The 22,991-nt window shown below is 41.1% G+C and overlaps 1 protein-coding gene across 1 annotated transcript; it reads right to left on the reverse strand.

Moving 5' to 3' along the window:
• Positions 1 to 5,019: 5,019 nt before the first annotated feature.
• On the reverse strand, positions 5,020 to 21,847 carry LOC141072850 (uncharacterized). Its single transcript, XM_073560037.1, has 4 exons — positions 21,709 to 21,847; positions 17,002 to 17,047; positions 10,315 to 10,512; positions 5,020 to 7,686 (listed from the first exon to the last, which is right to left on the reverse strand). Exons 1-4 carry the CDS (start codon positions 21,754 to 21,756, stop codon positions 7,316 to 7,318), a joined length of 663 nt encoding a protein of 220 aa, XP_073416138.1. The 5' UTR covers positions 21,757 to 21,847; the 3' UTR covers positions 5,020 to 7,315.
• Between the last annotated feature and the right edge of the window lie 1,144 nt (positions 21,848 to 22,991).

The raw sequence follows: 22,991 nt of genomic DNA on the forward strand, positions 1-22,991 counted from the left end.
TCAGGGAAGCACGGAGGGAGCCCCCTCCCTGCCGATGCTTCCCTTTAACTCCCGGTACACCGCGATCGTGTTTGATCGCAGTGTGCAAGGGGTTAACGTGTCAGGGGCGGTCCGTGACCGCCCCTGACACATTGTGCCGGGTGTCAGCTGTGATAATCAGCTGACACTCGGCCGTGATCAGCGGTGCTCACCACGTGGGCGCCGCTAATCGCTGAGACGTACTATCCCATCCATGGGCATAGGGGCCCAGGTCCCATGGACGGGATAGTACGTCGGATGGCAGGAAGGGGTTAAAGAACTAGCCAACATTGAGAATCATGGATGCAGTGTTCTGCCGTGGTCAGCTACATACTTGCATGCTTACTTCACTTCAAAATTGGAAGATGTCCAGCAGTGTCATCAGCTCAAAACTGACAGCAATCAGTGGGACAAAGTTACTCCCATCTAGTGTTTGGAGAAGTCTGGCCAGAAGGTGGTCTTCATGGAAGTATTGCAGTCAAATGTCATACCTTTAACATGGAAGTAAGGCCAATGAACTCAACCAACAACTGGAGTCCAGTGTATGCAGACAATAGTGAAGTATGAGGGAGGATCCCTGCAATTTTGAGGCTGAATTTTAGAACATGGAGTTGTGGATTTGGTCAAAATTAATGATTTCCTTAAGGCAAGGGTCACACCAATGTATTTTCTGTCATCTGAGAGAATCAGGCCGATGTCATCCGAATGCAGTTTGCTTTTTCTACGAAACCAGGGTCTTGCATGGCTGAGTAGAATATGAACATCGGATGCAAACCGATGCTTGCTGTGATTTTTTTCTTTGGACAGATCTTGTCCGAGGAAAGAATCAGACTTTTGCCCTGCCTCATAGAATAACATTGGTCCGAATGTGATCAGAAGTTTTCTCAGATCGCAATGGGACCAAAAATACGGTCGTCTGCAGGAGCCGTGATGCTGAGAAATACAGACAGATACTTATGAATCATTTAATGCCATCAGGGAGACGTCTGATTGGCTCCAAATTTATTCTGCAACAGGACAATGACACCATTAAGAACGGTCTTCAGCGTCACCAAATATTGATTTCATTTAACTTCTCTCTTTTTTGCTCACTTTTGCTCTTACTGTACAGCATTTTTTACACACCTGCCTAAAAATTTTGCACCGTACTGTAAAAGAGCCTGACATCATGTCCCGATAATCTAGTATAGTGGGTCCCGATAATCTAGTGTAGTGGTTAATGTGTCAGTTATTCTTGAGTACAGATAAATGAGCCATGTTGATCCAGAGGAAGGCAGATCTACTTAGCAGGATGCCTGCCAATTTCTCCTCACTGGAGGCATCTTTAAATAAATGTTCTTCCGTTATTGAGAACCATTATGTCCCACTGGGTATATATCACACATAGCAAAAGTGGTTCTGCAATGTGTCAATTTTACTTTTGGAGATCTTTTCCACTGGAACTACCGGCTATAAATACATATTGGAAACCGTTCTACCATAATACAAAAATATTCGGTATATGTGTATGTTGGATATCCGTGCGCCATTGTATATCTTACCCAGTCTCCTAACACGTGTAATAGACAGATTAGCGGTAAATCTTTACAGATGGCACGTCTTCCCTCGTCCCCTCGCTGCGTGTTTTCATTTACCATTTTAACTAAATCTACATCAAATTTCAGCAAGAACCCACAGCAAGAAAAAAAATGTAAATTGCAAAACTGCAGGCGTCTGAACAAAGTCTCCCCCCGGACTAGTAAAAGACTGTTATGCAGACAGGAAAGAAAATAAATCATAAAATTAATACCTTAGCTATATAATGCATATATATATACTTCATGTTGTTCAGCTGTCCCATGCCCAGAAGTCCATAATGTTTTCCCCATTGCACTAACGCTGTCATAAAGAGCTTATAGGTATGAAACATGGATGGCATTCAGAAGTTAAAAAAGTGATGATACCACAGCTTATCTTTCAAGCTTTGTGATAGGACAATTAAACATTTTGCTAATACTATTATGAGTCAGCTAGATCATGTGGTACCGTCTCCTCACTTGCACCAATATAATGTTCCGCATCCCCTGGAGACAATTCTGGTCAGCTTGGTACAGTTTTACACACACACCCACACAGGTCCAGGAAGGCACGGGGAGTGAGAGGATGTGGCTCACGCAGTCACTAATGTGGCACCACACTTGCTCACAACCCTGACAGGCTGAGAGGCTCCTTTCACTAGCAGCAGTGAAACAGAAGGCTGCCAGTCTGGTAGGACTGCCATCAGTTCCTCATTAGATATAAGCCCAGTCTATTAACAGGATTTTATCGGGCCTGAAATCAGCCCCAGTTGCATGGAAAGTTAAACCGTGAAACAGGCGTGTAGATTCGTAGATGGAGATGAAAGGACAGCCCAAGGTTAAATTATATATTTAAGGCCGGTTTCACACTAGCGCATTTTCAACGCGCGCACGGCCGGGGGTAGCTCCGCCCCCGATCCGGCTCTCTGCCCGGCGTGCCCGCCCCTTCCTTGTAGCGCCGCCTCCTAGCGGACAGCGGCGCCTGCGATCGGCGCACCCTATCTTTAGCATAGGGTGCGCCGATCGTGCACAGGCCGTGCGCTAGTTGCGCTTTGACCTGCGCTGCGCACTTTTGACGGTGCGCCGTGCGCGCCAAAATCCGAAAAGTTTGATTTTGGCGCGCACGGCGCACCGTCAAAAGTGCGCAGCGCAGGTCAAAGCGCAACTAGCGCACGGCCTGTGCACGATCGGCGCACCCTATGCTAAAGATAGGGTGCGCCGATCGCAGGCGCCGCTGTCCGCTAGGAGGCGGCGCTACAAGGAAGGGGCGGGCACGCCGGGCAGAGAGCCGGATCGGGGGCGGAGTTACCCCCGGCCGTGCGCGCGTTGAAAATGCGCTAGTGTGAAACCGGCCTTAGGCCTCTTTCACACTTCAGTTTTTTACAATCAGTCACAATCCGCCATGTTTGGAAAAAAACGAATCCTCAATTTTCTTTTGAGGATCCGTTTTTTTCCCCCATTGACTTCCATTATTGGCGGATTGTGACGGATTGCCGTCCGTTGCATCCGTTTTTTTTGAGGATCCGCCAAAAGTTGCTGTCCGTCACCATCCTCAAAGATTTCAAAACGGAGCTTGTAACGTTTTTTTCTCTGGCGGATCCTCCAGACACTGATTTAACCCAAAATTCTTTCTGGGTGCTGGTGAAAAATCTCTCTCTCTCTCTCTCTCTCTCTCTCTCTCTCTCTCCCCGGCCAGCGATTCCTTTAAATTTCCTCATTTTCAGGATCCGTCTGAAAACGGACCCTGTGCCATCCGTTCACATCAGTTGAGAACGGATCCGCTTGTCTGACTTTTTGGCGGATTTGAACTGATGCAAAAAACTGAAGTGTGAAAGAGGCCTAATCACACGATGTACATGATGGTTTCACATATACAATGGTCAAATATGCAAAAATAGATAGTGGTAGGACAAAAGATATAAGCAGAATATATGTCAATTATCGTGTGATATCAGATCATGGGTACGCTGAGTCACAGGGGGCATGGGCTGCCTGCTGACTCCTAGGTGCTTCAAGCACGTTACTCGACATGGCCCCCAATGTCAAAGTGGACCGCGTGCATAACAGAGACAGACCACAAGGCCTTACACTAGTCTTTATCCCCTTTGGGTCAATCCTCTCCAGCCCTATGAGCTTAACCTAAATCCCCTCCCTTGCCTCTGCAGCTAAAATTTCCAAAACCTATGAAAGATCATAACTAGAGAAGGGCGAACCCGAACAGAAAAAGTTTGGGGTCCGTACCGAACACCTTCTGTTCGGGCACGGACCCCGAACACGGACTTCACCAGGAAGTCCGTGTTACTGTTCGGGTTCAGCACAACGAACACCAGGTGCACATGACAGCGTGGCAATCACTGCATATGATTGTTGGTAAAATCATTACCGCCGGTCAGAGAGCCGCGGTTCCCATACTGTCAAGTGACAGCTTGAGCCCACACCTGTGATCGAAGGTAAAAAGTTTACCTCCTGTCACTGGCGTCGACTGATGGGACTACTACTCCCATCAGCCTATGCATGCTTCTGCTAATAAATAAATTTTAAAAAGAATGGCGTGAGTTACCCTCTATTTTTGATTACCAGCATGGCAAAACTGAGAGCTGCTGGCAGCAACCCTCAGCTTTCAGCTTTTTCATGCCTGGTAATCAAGAATAGAGGGGTCCCATGCTGTTTTTTTTTTACTATTTAAATAAATAATTTAAAAAAATAGTGTGGGCTTCCCCATTTTTGACAGCCAGCCAAACTAAAGCAAACAGCTGGGGGTTGGTATTCTCAGCCATGGATATTGGATCCCTCAGAAAAAAATAACAGCCCTCAGCCGTCCAGAAAAGGCACACCTATTCTGGTGCTTTACCCGTCTCTTCCCACTTGCCCTGTGGCGGTGGCAAGTGGAGTTCATATTTGTGGGGTTAATGTCACCTTTATATTGTCTGGTGAACTCAAGTCTATAAGATGCATATCCATTGCTAATGCTACAGTTATATTGTATTTAAGCACATGGCCAGAAAAAATCCTTTATATGAAATAAAAAAACATAATTTTACTTTTTTATTTAAAAATAACAAACACAGTTATACTCACCTTGCTGAATCTGCAAGGAAGTGAATTACAAAATAATCCTCATTTTGGCAAATGCTGATTTTTGCAAAATTCAAGCATAATTCAATTTTTTTTCTTAAGGATGTGAATCAAACTTAGTTGCTGTGTTTAGAGTATGAGCACCTTGACTATTAAGCTGATCAACTTTACATCCATGATGACTGCTAGTTAATGCGATTTTGATTATATTTTCCAGCTACTCTGCATTTCTATGGACAGGAAGCAGTTTTGGAATGATTTTTTTAAAGTAAGTGATAAAAAGTGTAGTTCTATCTGAATGATATCATAATTAAATTAGCCTGCCGTGTATTGGATAATTTGAGAATTCAAAAAGGACAACAACACCTGCTTAAACCAAGAATATTGATTTATTCCAAGGTTTCCGACCTTTGTGACTTTTCTATGTGACTGGATTATCGACTAGCAGTTTCCAACTTTGTGATCCAAAGTAATTCATCTTTACTTTAAAAAAAATTCCTTGCAGGAATTTATTTTCAGGGATGACACATGGGCAATAAAATAGCATTTAATTGATATAGCAAAAACCAGACAGACTGCGTGGAAACTCACAGAACAAGTCACACAGAAAGTATGGGATATGTACACTAAAAAGATACATTATTCACTGAGCAAATATACAGAGAATTGTGATGAACATCTGTACTTTTTACACTTAAAGATTGGAAAATACCATCCTTCTGGGTTTATTTCTACATGTTTAAAGCTTATGTCTCAGATGGTCCACTCAACTGTATATGTTTTGGTATGTGGGAGGTAGACACCCAAAGGAAACCAGAGCAAACAATGGACAACATGTAGTCTCCATGATGATGGTGCCATGTTTGCAATCATAACTACTAGTCTACAGCTCACCACCATGCTAGCTTACCATCCATACCTTGAGGAAGCCTACAATGAATACAGATGGTGGGTTTCCCACTTGGAGTCCAACATAGGCCCTGGAGTTGTTTGCCCAAAGTTTTAAATATAAAAGTAACTCCTGATCAACAAATTGTCAATTCTTGGTCATAGCTGAAGACTAGATGAAAGTGGTATCAAGGAGCAGACAAATGTAAAAGTCATAAACCATAGCCAAGGTGCAGGAATGGATGAGATGTTACCACCAGAGATGAATGCACGGACAGGAATGAAAATCATCAAGACTAGAGGTAGACTTAAAGGACAGTTACTCAGCTCCTTTGTAGACAACATCCCAATTTCTTGCACCTTAAATAATCATTTGCATTTAAACTTTACACTCAAGTTTCAAGAGGATTCAGCATATGCCAAGAGATATACCAACTGTTCCAAAAGATGAGGTCTTAACTTTTTCCAGGAGCCTCCTGGACATTGGACCAGTTTGTAAGTATGGTTAAAGCCAATTTAAAATAAGGAATTGAATTGAGAGGAATGCCTAAATAAAAGAATCCTTATACCACATCAACAGAAATGCACATGATAGGCATGCGCACATCCCCTTAGTATTGATGCACGTGCAGAACAGGCAGCTGATGGCCCAGTCTAGAAGAAAAGCTGATTTGCGCATATCCTGAGAGATATGCACAAGCGTGGGATATCAGTTGGGGCAATTTTATCAAAAAGCCAATGCTGTCAAAAAAGGAAGTGCTGGACAAAGCTGGCCAGCCTGATTGACTGATGCATAATGCTCTGGACCTTGTGGCCTCACACATGGTGTACCAAGTACTTATTTTGCATAGTACTTTAAAGAACTTTTCTAGACATCTAAATCATGTCTAGACATCTAAATCATGTCTAGAAAATAAATTATGATTTTTCTTAGGGCAAGCTACCTACATGGAAATGTCCTCACTTTACAATATAAGTTTGTCCTGACAGTCATTCCTCCATGACATTAAATGATTATCCCCTGCTGCACAGGATATACTATAAATGTTCCTTAGACATGTTTCCAACCTTTGTCCACGCATAACTATGGGGTGGGGTCCCCTTACTTCTGACCCACCAAGTGAGATGGCCATTGGTAAATGATATCCAGCTTGTAGGCACTCACCGAAATATAGGGACTATGCCCAATGGTTTTAATTTGGCCAAAAAAGTATTATATATATATATATATATATATATATATATATATATATATATATATAATTTTATTTCTATAGCGCCAACATATTCCGCAGCACTTTACATTTCAGAGTGGACTTGTACCGTCGATATATGTATATATATATATATATATATATATATATATATATATATATATATATAGATTTATATATATTCTTTTGATAAAGTTTATATTACATAATTGTTGTAGTTATTACAAAAATGACTGAAAAGAAGTGTGAGAGTCTTATATTGAGATCTAATTTTGCCATATAGTAGCTTTTCATCCTTTTGTTGTCTAAAGCATTAGCATTTCATAATATTTTGGACTGATCAGATGCATTATAGTGAAGTTTTGGACCATTGTGTTTCTCTTGTAGTAGACCACAACTTCATATCTGGAATCACAAACATCAGCCAGTGTTGGCACAGATATTTCCCAGTGTCCTAGTAGTGCTTCCATTGTACCTTTAATTCACTCATGTTTTCCAAGAATTGGAAGTCGTTCACTAGGATTGAAGGAGAAAATACAAATGTATAGGATACATAGTGTTATTTCAGATGTCAGCACCTGCAATATGGGCAATGTTCCTGAGAACCTCGCTGGCTTCTTCTTCATACTTGGTGGACAATAGTTTAGCTTTCTCTATGTTCTTCATGTTCTCCTCTAGGTTTTCCACCAGACGTATCTGATCCAGATATCCAGGATTGACCTCCTTTATTTTGTTAGCCATTTCTTCTTGTTTCTGACACAAAGAGAACACCATGCCCCCCAGCTTGGTCTGGCTTCCAATAAGAACTTTGTTTGCCCTACTCAGCTCTTTTATTAGTTCTTGTGATTCCTGTAAATTTTCTGGGATATCCTCAGTCGGTTCCACAAGTAGATTAAAGTTGTATCCTTTCATTTGTATCTGGATGTTATAGTTGCCTACAAAAGAAGACCAGAAACCTATAAGATCTAAGGTGAAATGGAATGTGTGTAGTACTCTGGGAATTTATTGCACCTTAACTTTATATTTAAGGTGTTGTCCAGCAGATATGGGTTTTCCAGAATTTAAAAAAATGTTGCCAAGAAAATGGCATAGGTTAAATGAAAAAAAGAAAAGATTAAGTGGTGGCATTCGAATGATGGAGGGTTAAAGAGATCACTATAGGTTGTTTTTTAAGTAGTCCATTCCCTTCTCCTGACTTAACCTGAATAAGGTAAAACTAGGAAAGGTGCTCAGATGTTGGGATATCAGTGCCAGCCTTAGATCCTCAAGGTTCAACTTGTGCTTTAGTGGCAACACAAGAGAAAGCATCACACCCTTCCTTATGTCAGCACATGATCAGTGATGTGTGTAAAGGAGGCTGGCTTGCTAATTTTAATAGCTAAGCCAGACCTATTTTCTGTAAGACAGGCAGCCACCTTCATACATGACACCAACCTAAGGAAGGAGAAAAAGTCCACCTGTGTGTCAAGTTGGACTCAAAAGTGGACATGGGACCAACAGCGATATCTCAACATCTGGATAGTAGAGTCGTTACAAGTCCTTGAATATTGGCAGTGAGAAAGCCAAATGTTTTGTCCAGTTGAGTTTATTTTTTTCACAGGTTTGAACTGGTTAAAATAAAAAAGAATTAACGCTTAACTAACTAAGAATTAATTGAATGTATTACTCTAACCAATCTTCCACAAGTTACCCAGCCACCACTGGTCTCTACTTCCTGGTCTCATCTAGGTACACCAGAAATGTGTGCTTGGCAAATCACATTTTTTTGGCTGATCAGCATTTCCATGGTGTTAAGACGGGATCAGGAAGAATAGAACATTGAGGACGGAAACAGTAGCTGTCAGGTATCATTCAGTTTGAGTATTCTTTTTTTTAACTACACTAGATTTTAACTTGAGATCTTTCTAAAAAAAATAACCATTGTCTACTGGCCAATTCCTTAAAATTGAATTATCACATAGTATGCCTGCAACTTTATGTATGATGAACAGGTACTTATCGGGGGAAATATTGGGAAAAGGCTGCGCCTACGTTATCTACCCTGAGGCCTCTGTCTTTTCAATCACTATGTATAATTAATTAGTCGACCGGTTAGAACGTTCTCCTTCATGCATTAGACCCTAACCTAATGGAATTGCCTCATGATTCGCCTAGAACTCTGCAGGCTGCTGGTTTATTTTTTTTAATGCGGGTTTGTTTAAGAGTCGTATGTATTTTGGCCACATGTTTGCCTCTTTCTGTGACTGGCCGGAGAGATTTATGGCCAGCGAGATGGTTTTGATTTGCACACACCACCTACAAAATATATCCAGCAAACTGGACTGGGATGAGGAAAAATTGAGAAAGTCTGAAAGCGTCCCTTAAGTCTCTTATGGAAAAGTTATGATACTGCCGTGTTGCCCATTAGATCGAAAAACATACCTTCAAATAAAAAGTGCAAACAAATATAGATCTCTTCTAACTAATTATTGAAGAGGAAGAAATGAAGAGCAGCAGCTTCCTGCCGAGAATACATGGTTATTGGCATTGCTATCAAAATGAAAGCCTCACATCCCTCTACTAGATTTTTCAGCATTGCACCAGTCAATCATCAAATCTTATTTTTTCTTTTCACGAACTAATTTCCTAACCTTATTTCACTTTTCATTTTGAGGAAAATAACAGAAGGAAAAAAGTGCAGCGTTCTGGGTGCCACAATCAATAAATGATCGATGTCAATTCAACAAAATTTGCACAAATAACTAGTGCAAGCAAAAAAAAATTTTGGGGTACATCTTATCAGAGAGATCTGCTTCTTTCTTCAACTATGAGCCACTTCTTCCTTTCCTCATGCCTCCTAAAGTCATAATTCACTTTGAAATTCTGTTAAAGCCCTTTTTGCTCAAGATATGAAGAACTGCCAACTCACTGCGGGATCAGGCTAGAGCTGTTTGTTAAAGGAGAAAACAGAGTGACTGAGAGACATACATAGATACACACAGACTCTTCTGCTGCTTTTAGCTTATTATAGAGTTGGATTCACATCTACACAGCTCAGTACATCTTTATAAAGTGTTCTATGCTGCTACTTCTGAACATGGGCTACATACAAGCAGGAGAGTAGGAATTCCTCCTGTCTGTACGTGCAAGTTATGGATGATATCAGAGTAGATAGTCTCCACCGACTAGCTCAGAAACAACTGAACATTAAAACCTTGCAGAGGGGTAAATTGAAAAATGCAATATATGAGTCATTTAATGGCTGGAAATTGTGTTCTTCTTAATGTACACATATGACACTTTATTTTGAAAAGTCACCTTAAAGAACAAATGTGCTTTAAAATGACTAGTATGAAGAGTGGTGCTCTTGAAAGGTAATTGCAATGCATTTTTTGGCAGATCTAGCCCCTTCTTGTGGTGTTGAAGCCCCATGAAAGGGGTAGGTTTTTCCCAACCTATGCATGCCCACATTTTTTATTACAACGACTCTCGCTCTGATTCCAAGATCTAGGGATATTAGGTAGAGAGGGAGGTGGTGAGCTCCAGAAGAATGTTCAATTATATGATTCAGTATTTTCACTTACTGTACTTTTCCTTTATTTTCTCTATACAGCTGGTAAGGTTGGTAGAATCATTGACTTCGTTAAGTTGGGATAAAGATTTTTTCATACTTGTGTAACTTTCCACCTGGTTGTTGTACAGCTCAGCAATCTCAATAAATTTATCATCGTATTCCTTGACATTTACGGTTTTTACAGCAAGTTTCTTGCCTTTATCCAGCACTAAAAATAAGAGGAAAAATGTGAGCTTTGTAGTCATCAGGATTTGTAGTGTCTGTGTTGTGCATACAGAAAATTACAACTTGAAACATAACATATCAAACTGGTAACAAATAATGGTTGCTGCCATTGAAGTGAGCAGTGCAGCCATTTCTTCATTAATTCTCCACTTGGATGTGGCCATCACTAGAAAGGTCAATGTTCATGGGATCGCCATTCTCAGGAATAGGATTCACATCTACCTGATAAGTCTGTTGATCAAGGTGGGAAGAGCCCTTTGAAGGCCACAAAAAAATTCAGTAAGTTCCCAATTCAATGTTCTTCTACACTAAATAGAAGTTCTCTTATCTAATTGGTGCCAAGGTCATTCTTCACATTTTCTTACGATGCAGATTATACAATGGGGATATTTAGGGTGGATAGATTAGATAATCTGAAATATAATCCTTAAAGGGTTCTCAAATCAAACTCATATATTAAATCCCTAAAACGATACTTTATTGTTTAAAAACCACAAATGTGGTACACACCAGAAAAAATGTGACAGAAAATGAAAAAATAAAAAAATAGGTGTTCAAAAATTAGCCCACACTAGGGTAACCCCTATGAGTCCCTATTTGTTTACTGAGCTGTACCCTGCCTGGCTGCGGAGGTTGGCACCCTAAGGGGGGAACGTTGTGGCGCCCCCGCTCACGATGGCTATCCCTGGGGGCCCTAACAAACCCTACAGCCACTAGTGGTCCCTTCTACCCGATATAAGGGAACCCCTAGTTCTATACAGAGATCAAGCCTGCTCTATAGAGGACCCTGTGTCCCAAGAAAAGAGGTTAAAAACAATTTAGAACACACATGGCATGGGGTGGCATGTTAAAGTCCCACAAAAAGATACAGACAACTTCAAGGCAGCCCAGTGGGATAACTCAGTTCAGATCATGCCTAAATCTTATACACAAGATAAGGAGAGGCATCTTTTACTCAATTGAAAGCCATAGCTCAAAATTTGATTGAGAAATGGCTAAAAAATGCCATCAATAGTCTCCCACTAATAGAAATATATGGGGAACGCAGAGCTGCAACAGCGGTACTTATCTGCGTTTTTCGCCACCTGCCATCAAATCATGAATGCCTCAACGCGTTTCGCCTTCCAGGGCTCATCAGGAGGCCCGATGCTACGATAATTCGTGTCCCATAAAGGTGCAAATAGCTTACCGATGTTCCATACTTCTCCACTCTTATAATCTGCCGCGCAGAGCCTAAGCTCCGCCCACTCCAATCCCATTGCCTCTCTCAGCACCACCCATTTGCTGCTGCCCCAATCGGTTAACAGATCTCTGATGCACCGTCATACTGACCAATCACGTGTCCTCACACACAGGGTTCCCCATAGCTCCCCTGTCATCCTGGCTTAGATTGGTTTCTGCACCTAGCCTGCATGCAGCGTCACTGCTGACTCACCGATCACATGTCCTTAGACGGAGAGTCTCACAGCAATCACCAATCACTGCGCCCCAGGCATATTGTCATCTCTGCGATTTAACCCCATATGTGCAGTAAACGCTCCACACACCAGGCGTATATACCCACATCGCTACATTTAACCCAAAGAGCTCATGTCTGACGATCTCATTTAATATGTTACCTACATTATATTGATAATGATAATTAGCGTTTTGCTCGATATATACAAAACCGCATCATCGCCTACAACAGTGTGAGCAGGCGTCTATAGCTACCTATCTCAATATATGTAATCACCATATGACACTCATACTTCGCAAAAAGATAGATATAAATCGCGTCACAACCTTTAATAATGTGAACAGGCGTCGATATGCAACTACCCCATCAAGTTCAAGGTATCTGCTCTCCCAAGATAGTCACTGTGAGGCAAACATGTACAGATATCTTACTTCTTTCTATCTTCAGACAGTCTACGCATTCTAAAGATGATCCACACCATGGATCACTTAAATATTATGCAACTGCCCCGTCAAAGTAATATATTGAGAGCCTTATTAAGAGGCAACAAGGGTTCAGATTCAAAATGCTCCTAGATCCTATAGGGATATACGTCTGCGGCAGTAAAGAGGGACTTTCTATATATGCAATATTCCACGCCAATACATGGAGATTCCACTATAACAGGGAACCAACAGAACAAAATCAAGGAGGCTGGTATCCTCTAGAAAAGGAACATATAATTCAATTGTGGCTCATAAGAAGCAGGCATATGACAATTGCTCATTCAGCCCTCTCGGTTCGAGTGACTCCATCCTGAATATCCATTCACACTCTCTCCTAAGCATCACCTTATCCACATTTCCTCCTCTTGGGTTTACATGGACTACCTCTACAGCACAGAATTTTATGTCACCGAGATCACCATTATGATACGTCCACATGTGCTTTGCAAGCGGGGTTTCTCTTTTATGTCTGATGTCTCCAAGATGTTCTCCTACTCTTCTTCTGAATTCTCTCCTGGTCTTTCCTATATAATTTTTTGGGCATGAGCATGTAGCCATATAGATGACCCCTGTGGTTTTACAGTTTGAGAAGCCACGATGAAAAAACATCCTACCAGTGCTCGCACTGCAGAAAGACTTCCCCGGTCTCATATATTTGCAAAAACTGCAGTCCCCACATTTAAAAAAACCACATGGTCGCCTATCCAACCAGGTACCACCAGCCAATGGTCTCCTATATTGGCTGTGGACCAACATGTCCCTAATAGATCTACCCTTTCTAAAGGTAATGTTGGGACGCTCGCCAATTATATTCTTCAGATCTGGATCCAACCTGAGAACATCCCAATGCTTAGATAGGACCTTTCTGACCTCCTGATGGTTAACGTCAAATGTCCCAATTACTCTTATTAATTCTGTCGAGTCTTTAATCTCACGTTTCTGCAGCAATTTAGCCCTATCTGCTTTTCTTGCAAAATCATATGCAGTGTCTAGAACATGTTGCGGATATCCCTTGTTCTTAAACCGACAAAACATATCCCCAGCTTGCCTTTGGAACAGGTCATTCCTGGAGCAATTCCTCCTCAACCGTAGGAATTGTCCCTTCGGAATACCTCTCTTAAGAGGGACTGGATGGTGGCTCTGCCAATGTAGCAAGCTATTCGTACTCGTAGGTTTCCGAAATATACTTGTTGAGATGCCTCCCATCCTATCTTTTTGGATTTTAATGTCCAGGAATGGTATTTCCGTTTTCTGAATTTCTGAGGTAAATCTCAAGTTAACACTATTTCGATTCAACTCTCTCACAAATTCTTCAAATTGGTCTTTATCCCCTGTCCATACCATAAAGACATCATCTATGAACCTATACCACAAGGAAATCAAGCAGTGCCACCACTTCTCCTCTCCTCCAAAAACAATAGTCTCCTCCCACCAGCCCAGAAACAAATTTGCATACGAAGGGGCACAGGGGCACCCCATCGCGGTGCCCCTGAGCTGGTGGTAGAATTTGCCATCAAAACAGAATGCATTGTGGGTCAATATATACTGCAAAAGGGAGGTCAAAAAACTATTGTGCCCTCTACAAGCTATTGACCTCTGACTAAGAAAATGTCCCACGCCTTTAATGCCTACATCATGTGGTATGTTACTGTAGAGTGCTTCTATATCAATGGAGGCCAACCAAGCATTCCCTTCCAGATGAACGCCCTCCAATTTTAGCAGTAAATCTGAAGTATCCCTCAAATATGACGGCATACAAACCACAAAGGGACGTAATATCTGGTCAATATACAGGCCACTATTCTGTGTCAACGAGTCCACACCTGATACAATCGGCCTCCCCTTCAGGGGATTCAGGCCCTTATGTATCTTTGGTAATGCATAAAACGTGGCCACCAGCGGGAACTTAGGAAGAATAAAGTCAAATTCTGTCTTTGAGACCACACCCTCTGCTAAGGCCCCACTGAGGATCAGCTGCAGTTCCTCTTTATAAGAGGCCATGGGGTTCTCTTTTAGCACCTCATATGTTGAATTGTCCTGCAGAATAGCATAGCACATTTCACGATATTCATTGTGGTTCAGAATTACCATATTGCCCCCTTTGTCGGAGGGTTTTACCACTATTTGATCATTTTTCTTTAAAGCCTCAAGTGCTAATCGCTCACTGGCCAACAAGTTATCCTTATTTTCCCACTCTGGTCCTGCTAATTTCTTCAGGTCCCTCTCCACCAAGCTGGCAAATATATCGATATTTCCCATATCACCTACAGGCGGCATCCTTTCACTTTTATTTCTCAAGGTAGTAAAGGGGCCCTTCCCAGCATGGTGGTTTAGTGGTAGTGGTTAATAGGTCATGCTTTAAATAACGTTGTTTTGTTTTTGATACTTCCTGGTATTTTGCTTCGACAAAACCTTACTGACAGACTTAGGTGCAGATTAGGCCTGTTTCACATTTCAGTTTTCTGGCATCAGTCACAATTCGTCATTAGCAGAAAAAAACGGATCTGACGGATTTGCCTGGCAGCTCCGTTTTTTCCCCCATAGACTTGTATTAGTGACAGATTGTGGCGGATGGCCTTCCGTTTGGTCCATCGTACAATGGATCCGTCAGAAAATAGCTGTCCGTCGGCCGAAAAAACGTCCCTAGGAACGTTTTTTGTCTCAGTCAAAAAGGCGGACAGTGACGGATCCGTCGTCGTCCGTCGTTAGCTAGAGTGGTAGCCTATGGGCAGCTGATCCGTCGCTGGCACCAAAAAATCTCTCTCTCTCAAGAATCGTGTTCCTTTAAATTCCAAAGTCTGCAGTTTCGACGGATCCGTCAAGAAATGGATGAAAAGAACGGATGCAATTGATTACAGATCCATTTTTTTTGGCGGATCTGCCAGAAGGATCAGTCGAAAAAACTGATCAGTTGCATCCGTTTGCATCCGTTTTTCAATAATTTCGACGGATCCGTCATTCTGTCAAAATGGCGGATTCTGAATGACGCCAGAAAACTGAAGTGTGAAACAGGCCTTACATGTATCTTTGATGCATTTCCACAACTGAAGTGCACTTAAAACGCATGTGTGGTTTTTGCCTGTGGAATTTTCACAAATAGTGAAGAATAATAAGGAAATTCCACATGGAAAAACTCAGCGTACCTACAAATGTAATTGACATGTTGCGGATTTGCAACACACACCGCAGGTCAGTTAATGCTGGATTTAAAAAAAGCACAGTAGGCGTAAGAGTTCTATCAATCCCATCCACTTTGCCGAAACTGTAAGATGCTGCGTTTTTGACACAGCAAAAAATATGCAGCGCCAAAAGCGCACCTCAAGCTCATTGTGAGAATGTAGCCTTACACCGTCCATTAGGATCTGCACTAGGTGAACCATTCTTTAAAGCAAAATCTAAAATCTAAATTTGCTGTCATTGACCACGCATGCTGTACTAATATCTTGCAGATATAGAGGAACTACCCCTTTCCTAGGACGGCTAAGATTGGCTTCCATGATGAATAATCTTCATCTTCCGCTTCCCTTTATTTTTTCTAAGGGCATGTGCACATATTGAATATTTGCAGTAGATTTTTCTGCACTAAAACACTTCTTTTAGCAGAAAAAATGCCGCATATAGTACTTGGTGTGTTTTTATTTGCAGTTTTTTGAATGGGTGAAAAACACTGAAAGAACTGACAAAATGCAGATTTGAAAAAACACATTGATGGATCAAATATGTAAGGAAAAAATAAGTAGTGCGGGCATGTGACTTCTGAAATCTCGCTCATTTTGCTGGTATTGTAAAATCCGTAGATTTTTTACTAATGAAAGAATCACTGAAAAACGCTGCAAATACTCAAGATGTGCACCAGCCGTAGCTTCTTTGCTAACTTGCTACCATGATAGGTGAGAGGACACAGTTCAGAATACAGAAATATTAAACAGTCATCTGAAGGTAATCTCTACTCATTCCAACACCCCTAAACTACGTTCCCACAATTAGCTTTTGGTGAGTTTTTGATGTTACAGATCTTTTACACCGTTTCTACATTCAATAAGTAAAATAGGTTACTTGCATTTTTCAATAATACGCAGAGTAAAAAATTCACCAAAAACTCATTGTGGGAACCTAGCTTAAGGACATTATTTGCAGGTGTTGTGCATCCTAGACAGCACCCCATTTGGTTGACTAGGTTCTCCACTACCTTGGTTGGCACTTAGATTTCAGTACTGTGCAGATATCTATCAAGGTCACCAACTGGATGCAAAACCAGCCATTCCCCATCCCCTGCTTTATAAAGAACAGTATCAGTCATGGTCAATAGTTTTGCTGCACAGAAAAAAGAAGCCCAGCGGGACATTGTGCTCTTTCCTGGATTGTTTCTGTAACAAAGGCCAAACTACGTAACAGTTTCCTACTCAACATAATTATAATTTTTTTTAGATTGTACTTCATAGTAATTACAAAAGGTGATACATAAATCAAGAGAAACCCTAATCATAACAGCTTAGAAGACTGAAGAAATGTGGAGTCAGACACTTACCCTTCACTTGCTTTGGGACCTGGATACTTTTAGAAAAAGGTACAGTCTGCAAAAGAAATAAAATTGAAACATATTTAATGGAAGACAGAAGTTAATGAAGCGTAGAACAAATCTTAAGGATTCTGATGTCAATACATCATCTGATTGTCAGAGTAGATTTGCAGGAGTTTTTCCTTTCAGATTTCAAAAGATTCCCCTTTAAATAATAAGTATAAGTCCTACACTCCACAAATGGAATATTGATGTGAAATATAGTGGGTTTTGCAGCTAATGCAATGCTATCAGGGGCACATAAACTTGTATATGTTTATTTGACAATGTAGCCAAGGCCACACATGGCCCTTTTTTCTTCTCCTTTCTTCATATAGGACTGGCAGAACCCACTTGTTGGTTACTAATTTCATACAAGGCACTAGAGCTTGTTTGTTGTGATTCACTCGATAGTTTAAAGTTGGGGCTGCACAAGTAGCAGTTTGCCGTGCGATATAGTTGGTTTTGCCAGTAGTGCTGCTCTATCAGGGGCACGTAAATTTGCATATCTATATATGACAATATAGTCAAGGGCTCGCATGGCTTTTTCCTTCTCCTTTTTTCACATAGCACTGGTCGAACACACCTGTTGGTTATAAATCTCATGCAAGTCTCTAGAGCTTGATTATTGTGGTTCAAGGCCGAGGATGCACAAGTGGTAGATTGCGATATTTTTTGATTATCTCCAAAAGTGCTACTCTACCATGGGGACATTAATCTTCATATGTATATAAAACAATGCAGCTGAGTCCTCACCTGGTCCTTCTTTTTCTTCTTTCTTCAGACAGCAGTGGCAGAACATGCTTGATGGTTACAAATCTCATATAGGCACAATAACTTGTTAGTTGCAGTTCACTGTAGATACTGCTATTGCTTAAACTTTTTTAAATACAAGCTGAGCAGATTTCAATATCCAACAGATGAGGATTTTTTATGGCCATTGTTGATTTTACAAGGTCTTCAGGACAATGTTACTTCACACAGACCTCAGTACGGTGTTTGATTCATATCATCACAGTGCCGCATACATGATACGACCCGGTCAGGATCGCTGGTGCATCGCTAAATGGTCGCTAGTGAGCTGCCACACAGGCAGATCTCACAGCGATGCAGCAGCGATACAACGGTCGTTACTTACCTTTCATACGCGGCATCCTGACGTCCTCCCGTCCGTGTCCACGCGTCGCTCGTCAGCGCCAGCAGGAAGCCAAGCAGGAAGCGCCCGACGAGAAATGGAGCTGCGCGATCAGCGACAGACAGCGGGGGAGCCAGTCGGAGGTAAGTATCACACATAGCGATATCGCTAGCAATATCGCTGCTGCGTCACCAAATCGGTGATGCTTTAGCGATATTGCTAGCGATATCGCTATGTGTAAAACCCCCTTAAGTCCCTCACATGCAATCTAATACATAATAGGAAGCTGCTTTTAATATTATAGTCGGTCCACTCATACTTCGGGCCCCTGTGTAGCTGCATAACTCGCACCTGTGTTAGAGTATGCCTCTGCCTGGAACAAAATCACTCTGCCCACCTGCTCACAAACTCTCCTTCAATAGTCAGGCCTCAAGTTTAATAGTCTACATAGGCTAACAACAAGTCTACTTGGCACCATGCATGGACCATCCGCTCATTGCCCACTTAGTGCCAAAATTTTATTACCTCCACTTTGCCCCTCCCACATCAGCAAGAGGTTACTCCTTGGTCTGTGCTGACACTGGCGCTTCCATCCTAACAGTTGAGAAAACATTCTTGCTCTCAGCTACATTGACCCACCAGTCAAACAGTCAGTGCATTGCAACTAAAGATGAGCGGATCTTTTTTAATTCATATTCGCCGACTTCACCAAATATTTCCAAAAACTAGATTTGCAGTAAATTAATTTGTGCAAATCTCAGTACTGGAAACCTTGTATTTACTTCAAAAATACACATAGGGTAGAAGAGAGAGAGAGAGAGGACTCCGTTGACTATAAGAGGAGAGATACAGGAGATATAATAAGAAAGAAAGAGAGGGTGAAAGAGATCATAACATCATAAGAGTTTATACTCTACAGGAGAGAGAGAAGACCCTGTTGAACATAAAAGCTTATATTGTACGGGAGAGAGAGAAAAATCCACTGACCATAAGGGCTTACACTCTACAGGAGAGAGAGGACGCTGCTGACCATAAGAGCTTACACTCTACAGGAGAAAGATGATCCTGCTTACACTATACAGAGGAGACAGACCTACCTGGTGACTTTGGAGATACTTTAGAGATGGAAAATAACTTTGCCGTACAACCTGTACTCCACTGGGAGCGGCTGATCAGTGATGACCCAGCTGTTGATCACCACTGTACAAATTATGATAAGCCATAAGATGTCACAGCTATAAGTCAACGTGGGGTAGCCCACATAGCAGCTCAAAATGATGCTAGCCTGCCATCTGATGCTTCAGCAGTGTGAGAAACCGTGCTGACAAGGTTTTTTAATGTTGCAAACTTAGAATGAAGTCTCAAAATGTTCGAATTCGCGTGAAACCGCAAATTTCAGAAAAATCAATTTGAGCTGGAACCTCCATGGATTGATCCGCTCATCTTTGATTGAAACAAATGATAATGAATGTAGGCAACAATAATCTCATAGTATTGAATGTTTCTCGATTGTAATATTATGGGTGCTCTAACTTGTCTGCAGCAACGTGGTCACATTCACTATCACTAGTTATGATAATGCCATAATAGAAGTTGTCATGTCTTATTACTGATGCACCATTCTCCACTACAGTATCTTTCACCTAAGCTGCAAGATCACATCCATTACCAGACATTGTAATGGTGTCAGCGCCTTCTTCCATACATACATTTCCACATGAGGAAGTTATCAGTGTTTGCATAGTCAAGCTCAACCTTGTTTACTGTAGTCATGTGACAAAAAATACCATTTGATTGCTGTCATTATGTTCTCTACCTCTTTCCACTCCACAAATCATTGAATTTATTAAGGGTTACCCAATGCAGGACCGAAGGCTATTATTATGTGTTGTGTCTCTCCTGTTTTGAAATTACATGGCAAATACGCAGTTATGTACAGTATTTATTACTAGGCTGCGGTTAAGATAAGCAAGAAAAGTTTGCTTTGTTTTTTATTAATTTATTCTTTATGATTTTTTTTAATCTTTTATAAAATAATCTGATTTTGCAGCTTTCATATACCCTCTAAATAGATTATTTTAAACCCCAGATCTTAAGGAGCGTCATTGATAAATGGTGAAGTCAAATTGCAGCAATTAACCCAAATTACAACCAATAGTATCACAGTCCTCACTTTATGATATGCCCCTAGAGAAATTCATGCTCACATGCACCATACCTGATGACATAATTCACTCTAGGATCGAATCTATATACATCGTCATTGTATTTGTGCCTAGTATGACTATATCTTTTTAATGTGTAATTACAATTATTTTTCATAGGGTCTGGTTAAGATGAGGAAATAAAGAAAGTTGTATGTGGTGCATTACAGCGACCATGGTCACTATTTAAAGCAGAGCAGGCTTCTGTTCGCCCCCATTACTGTACCATGGACAGGTATCATTTGCTGGTCCCAAAGCTTGGCTTCTCTTTAGGCATTTATAGAATATATTTGACCTCAAAGCAGAAATCATAGTGTAGCCCCCTTCTGTTTTTGCTTCAAAGCAGAACACACTAAGTAATGCCAATTAGTGGCAGTGCTTCTTTTGCCCCTTAGACCTTTCTCATTCTTTGTTGTTGTTACTTGAAACTTTTAGTCCCCAATGCAACATATCATAAAGGCCCCCCACTATCCAAGGTATTTAATAGTATTGATCTTCTCAAATGGGTCAAATAGCCTATTTGAACTCTTCTAAACTTCAAGGCCTGGGTGTGACTGCACTTTTATACTGACTATAGTTATGACCCTGCCAAAAGGGCAGTATGTCCCTACTGACTTTCCTACTACCCTTGTTTGCATTGCAAGAAGAGCAGTTTAGGGGAATCTGGCAAGCTATTGTGGTACCATGGCCCACCTTCCGTATCTTGTTCACTCATTCACTTCGGATTGGACAGTAATGGTAGTGGTGCTATGAACATTCATTTGGTATGTGATGCATCTTTTTGCCTTGCTCGCCTCTAGAGAAAAAAGATGGAACTAATCAACCGAACCACTGCTGGATAGGCTACTACCCACTGGCAGACATAGATAGAGAAGGGCCCCGATGCTAGAACAATATATGGTCATTTTACAGTCTAACATCTGATCATAATGCACAATTCCACCTTCTTTGGAGGTGGAAATGGGCCGCCTTACCACATGAGCCACTTTGTGGCTGCACAGGTTGCACCAATGATATATCCGCCCCTTCTACTACATTTTTCATCATCAGTACATGTCATATATGCCATTATAAAGGTGCAAGTTATAAAAAGAGTGGCTGATGTTAATCATATTAATAGATGTAAAACTTTACAGAGGGTTTCGTCATAAAATATTGGTATGAAGTTGAGTTGTGTTCATGAGGAAAGGAAATTTCCCTGATCTCCTTATCTTCCTACCCGAAGACCAATACAGCCTAGACTGAGATGACTGATAACAGTGAACTATAGACAGCATATTTATGTTCTTTAGTTTGGAGACATGGTCTATAGTGAATTAGCAATAAGTGTGTTCCTACCTCGTCCTCATTATCACTGGCTTGTACGCAGCAGCAGAAGACGGACATGCTTCACACCCCACAAGACTGCATGTGAAAGAATACTTCATGGAAAGATTCAGGCTGGCAACGAGATCACAAGACTGCACAAAGTGAAACAACTGAGCACTCGTGACGTGACGTGCACTGGACTTTGTGGCAGAAAAAGTTGTTTAACCAGTTCCTTCTCATAGATTCCTTCTACTTTTCTACTGAAGGGGGAGGGACTTGATCAAGGAAGAAAGATAATCATTGTAATCTTATTTTTTCTTGCACTTAAAGGGGCTATCTCATTTCTCCTGACATGTAAGTTTTAGTAAATTATTTAAATTTTCAAAATATAGGAATCCTGGGACATCTTTTCTTAAAGCTCTTTGTTGCACCGTTCTACAGTTATTTCTCTTGAAATATATCAATAAATTGACATTTTAGTATCTCCAGTTGGGGGCGTGTCACTGCCCACAGTGTCATTGTCCAATCAGTGCTAAGAGTGCCAGACTGTACAGTCACACCTCTAACTGGTAAAATTAATTTGTCCATTGGCGGTAATCACAAATTTCTAAGAGGAATAATAGAGGAATGACACTACCGAGAATTATGAGAAAAGATGATCCAGAATTCCTATTCCATGGGGTAAACAAGGATTTATTTAAACAGACAAGGCAGGAGTGGTGACAGACTCCCTTTAAAGGAGGCCTGCAGATTTTTAGTTTTTATATATTTTACTTCCACCCCAAGACAAAGCAAAAAAACAAACAAAAACTTTACAGTGGTAAGAGTCACTTTAAGAATTTAAGGATCTAGATATGGGGTGTGATGCAAGTCAATAAAGTATTTGCTGCATACATTTAAGTTGAAAAGAAAGACACAAGAAGATTAAAAAACAGAAAAGATACTGATGATGGGGCTATAAGGTGGGCTCAGAGCAAAGTAACATTTATTTGGGCCAGATTGGCCAACATTCAGCACTAAACCTGTTTTATTTTTTGTGTTCTATTGTTAATTAATTTACTGTTCAATGTGTCACCTAAATGCTTTATCAAGTATGTATCTCACTGTGACGGTGGTCACTGATTTACACGTGCTGCAACTTGTAGTGCACGCAGTCACTTTTCTTCATAACTTAATGGATATGCTTGCTCCACTCCAAATTGACTTAAGTCATTGAGATTAGTGATAAGCGAGTATACTCGTTGCTCTGGTTTTCCCGAGCATGCTCGGGTGTCCTCTTAGCATTTTGTTGTGCTTGGAGATTTAGTTTCTGT

Source organism: Dendrobates tinctorius, unplaced genomic scaffold (assembly GCF_039654945.1).
Source record: "Dendrobates tinctorius isolate UK_male_01 unplaced genomic scaffold, ASM3965494v1 ptg000014l, whole genome shotgun sequence".
NCBI classification, from domain to species: Eukaryota; Metazoa; Chordata; class Amphibia; order Anura; family Dendrobatidae; genus Dendrobates; species Dendrobates tinctorius.

What these genes read in the sequence shown, in the direction of transcription:
- LOC141072850 (XM_073560037.1), bottom strand. Translation starts at nt 21,756, where the DNA reads ATGTCCGTCTTCTGCTGCTGCGTACAAGCCAGTGATAATGAGGACGAG. An exon ending in GGTCCCAAAGCAAGTGAAGG is followed by an intron (nt 10,513 to 17,001) that starts GTAAGTGTCTGA and finishes TCTTATTTTTAG; the next exon opens with TGCTGGATAAAGGCAAGAAA. An exon ending in GAAAATAAAGGAAAAGTACA is followed by an intron (nt 7,687 to 10,314) that starts GTAAGTGAAAAT and finishes CTTCTTTTGTAG; the next exon opens with GCAACTATAACATCCAGATA.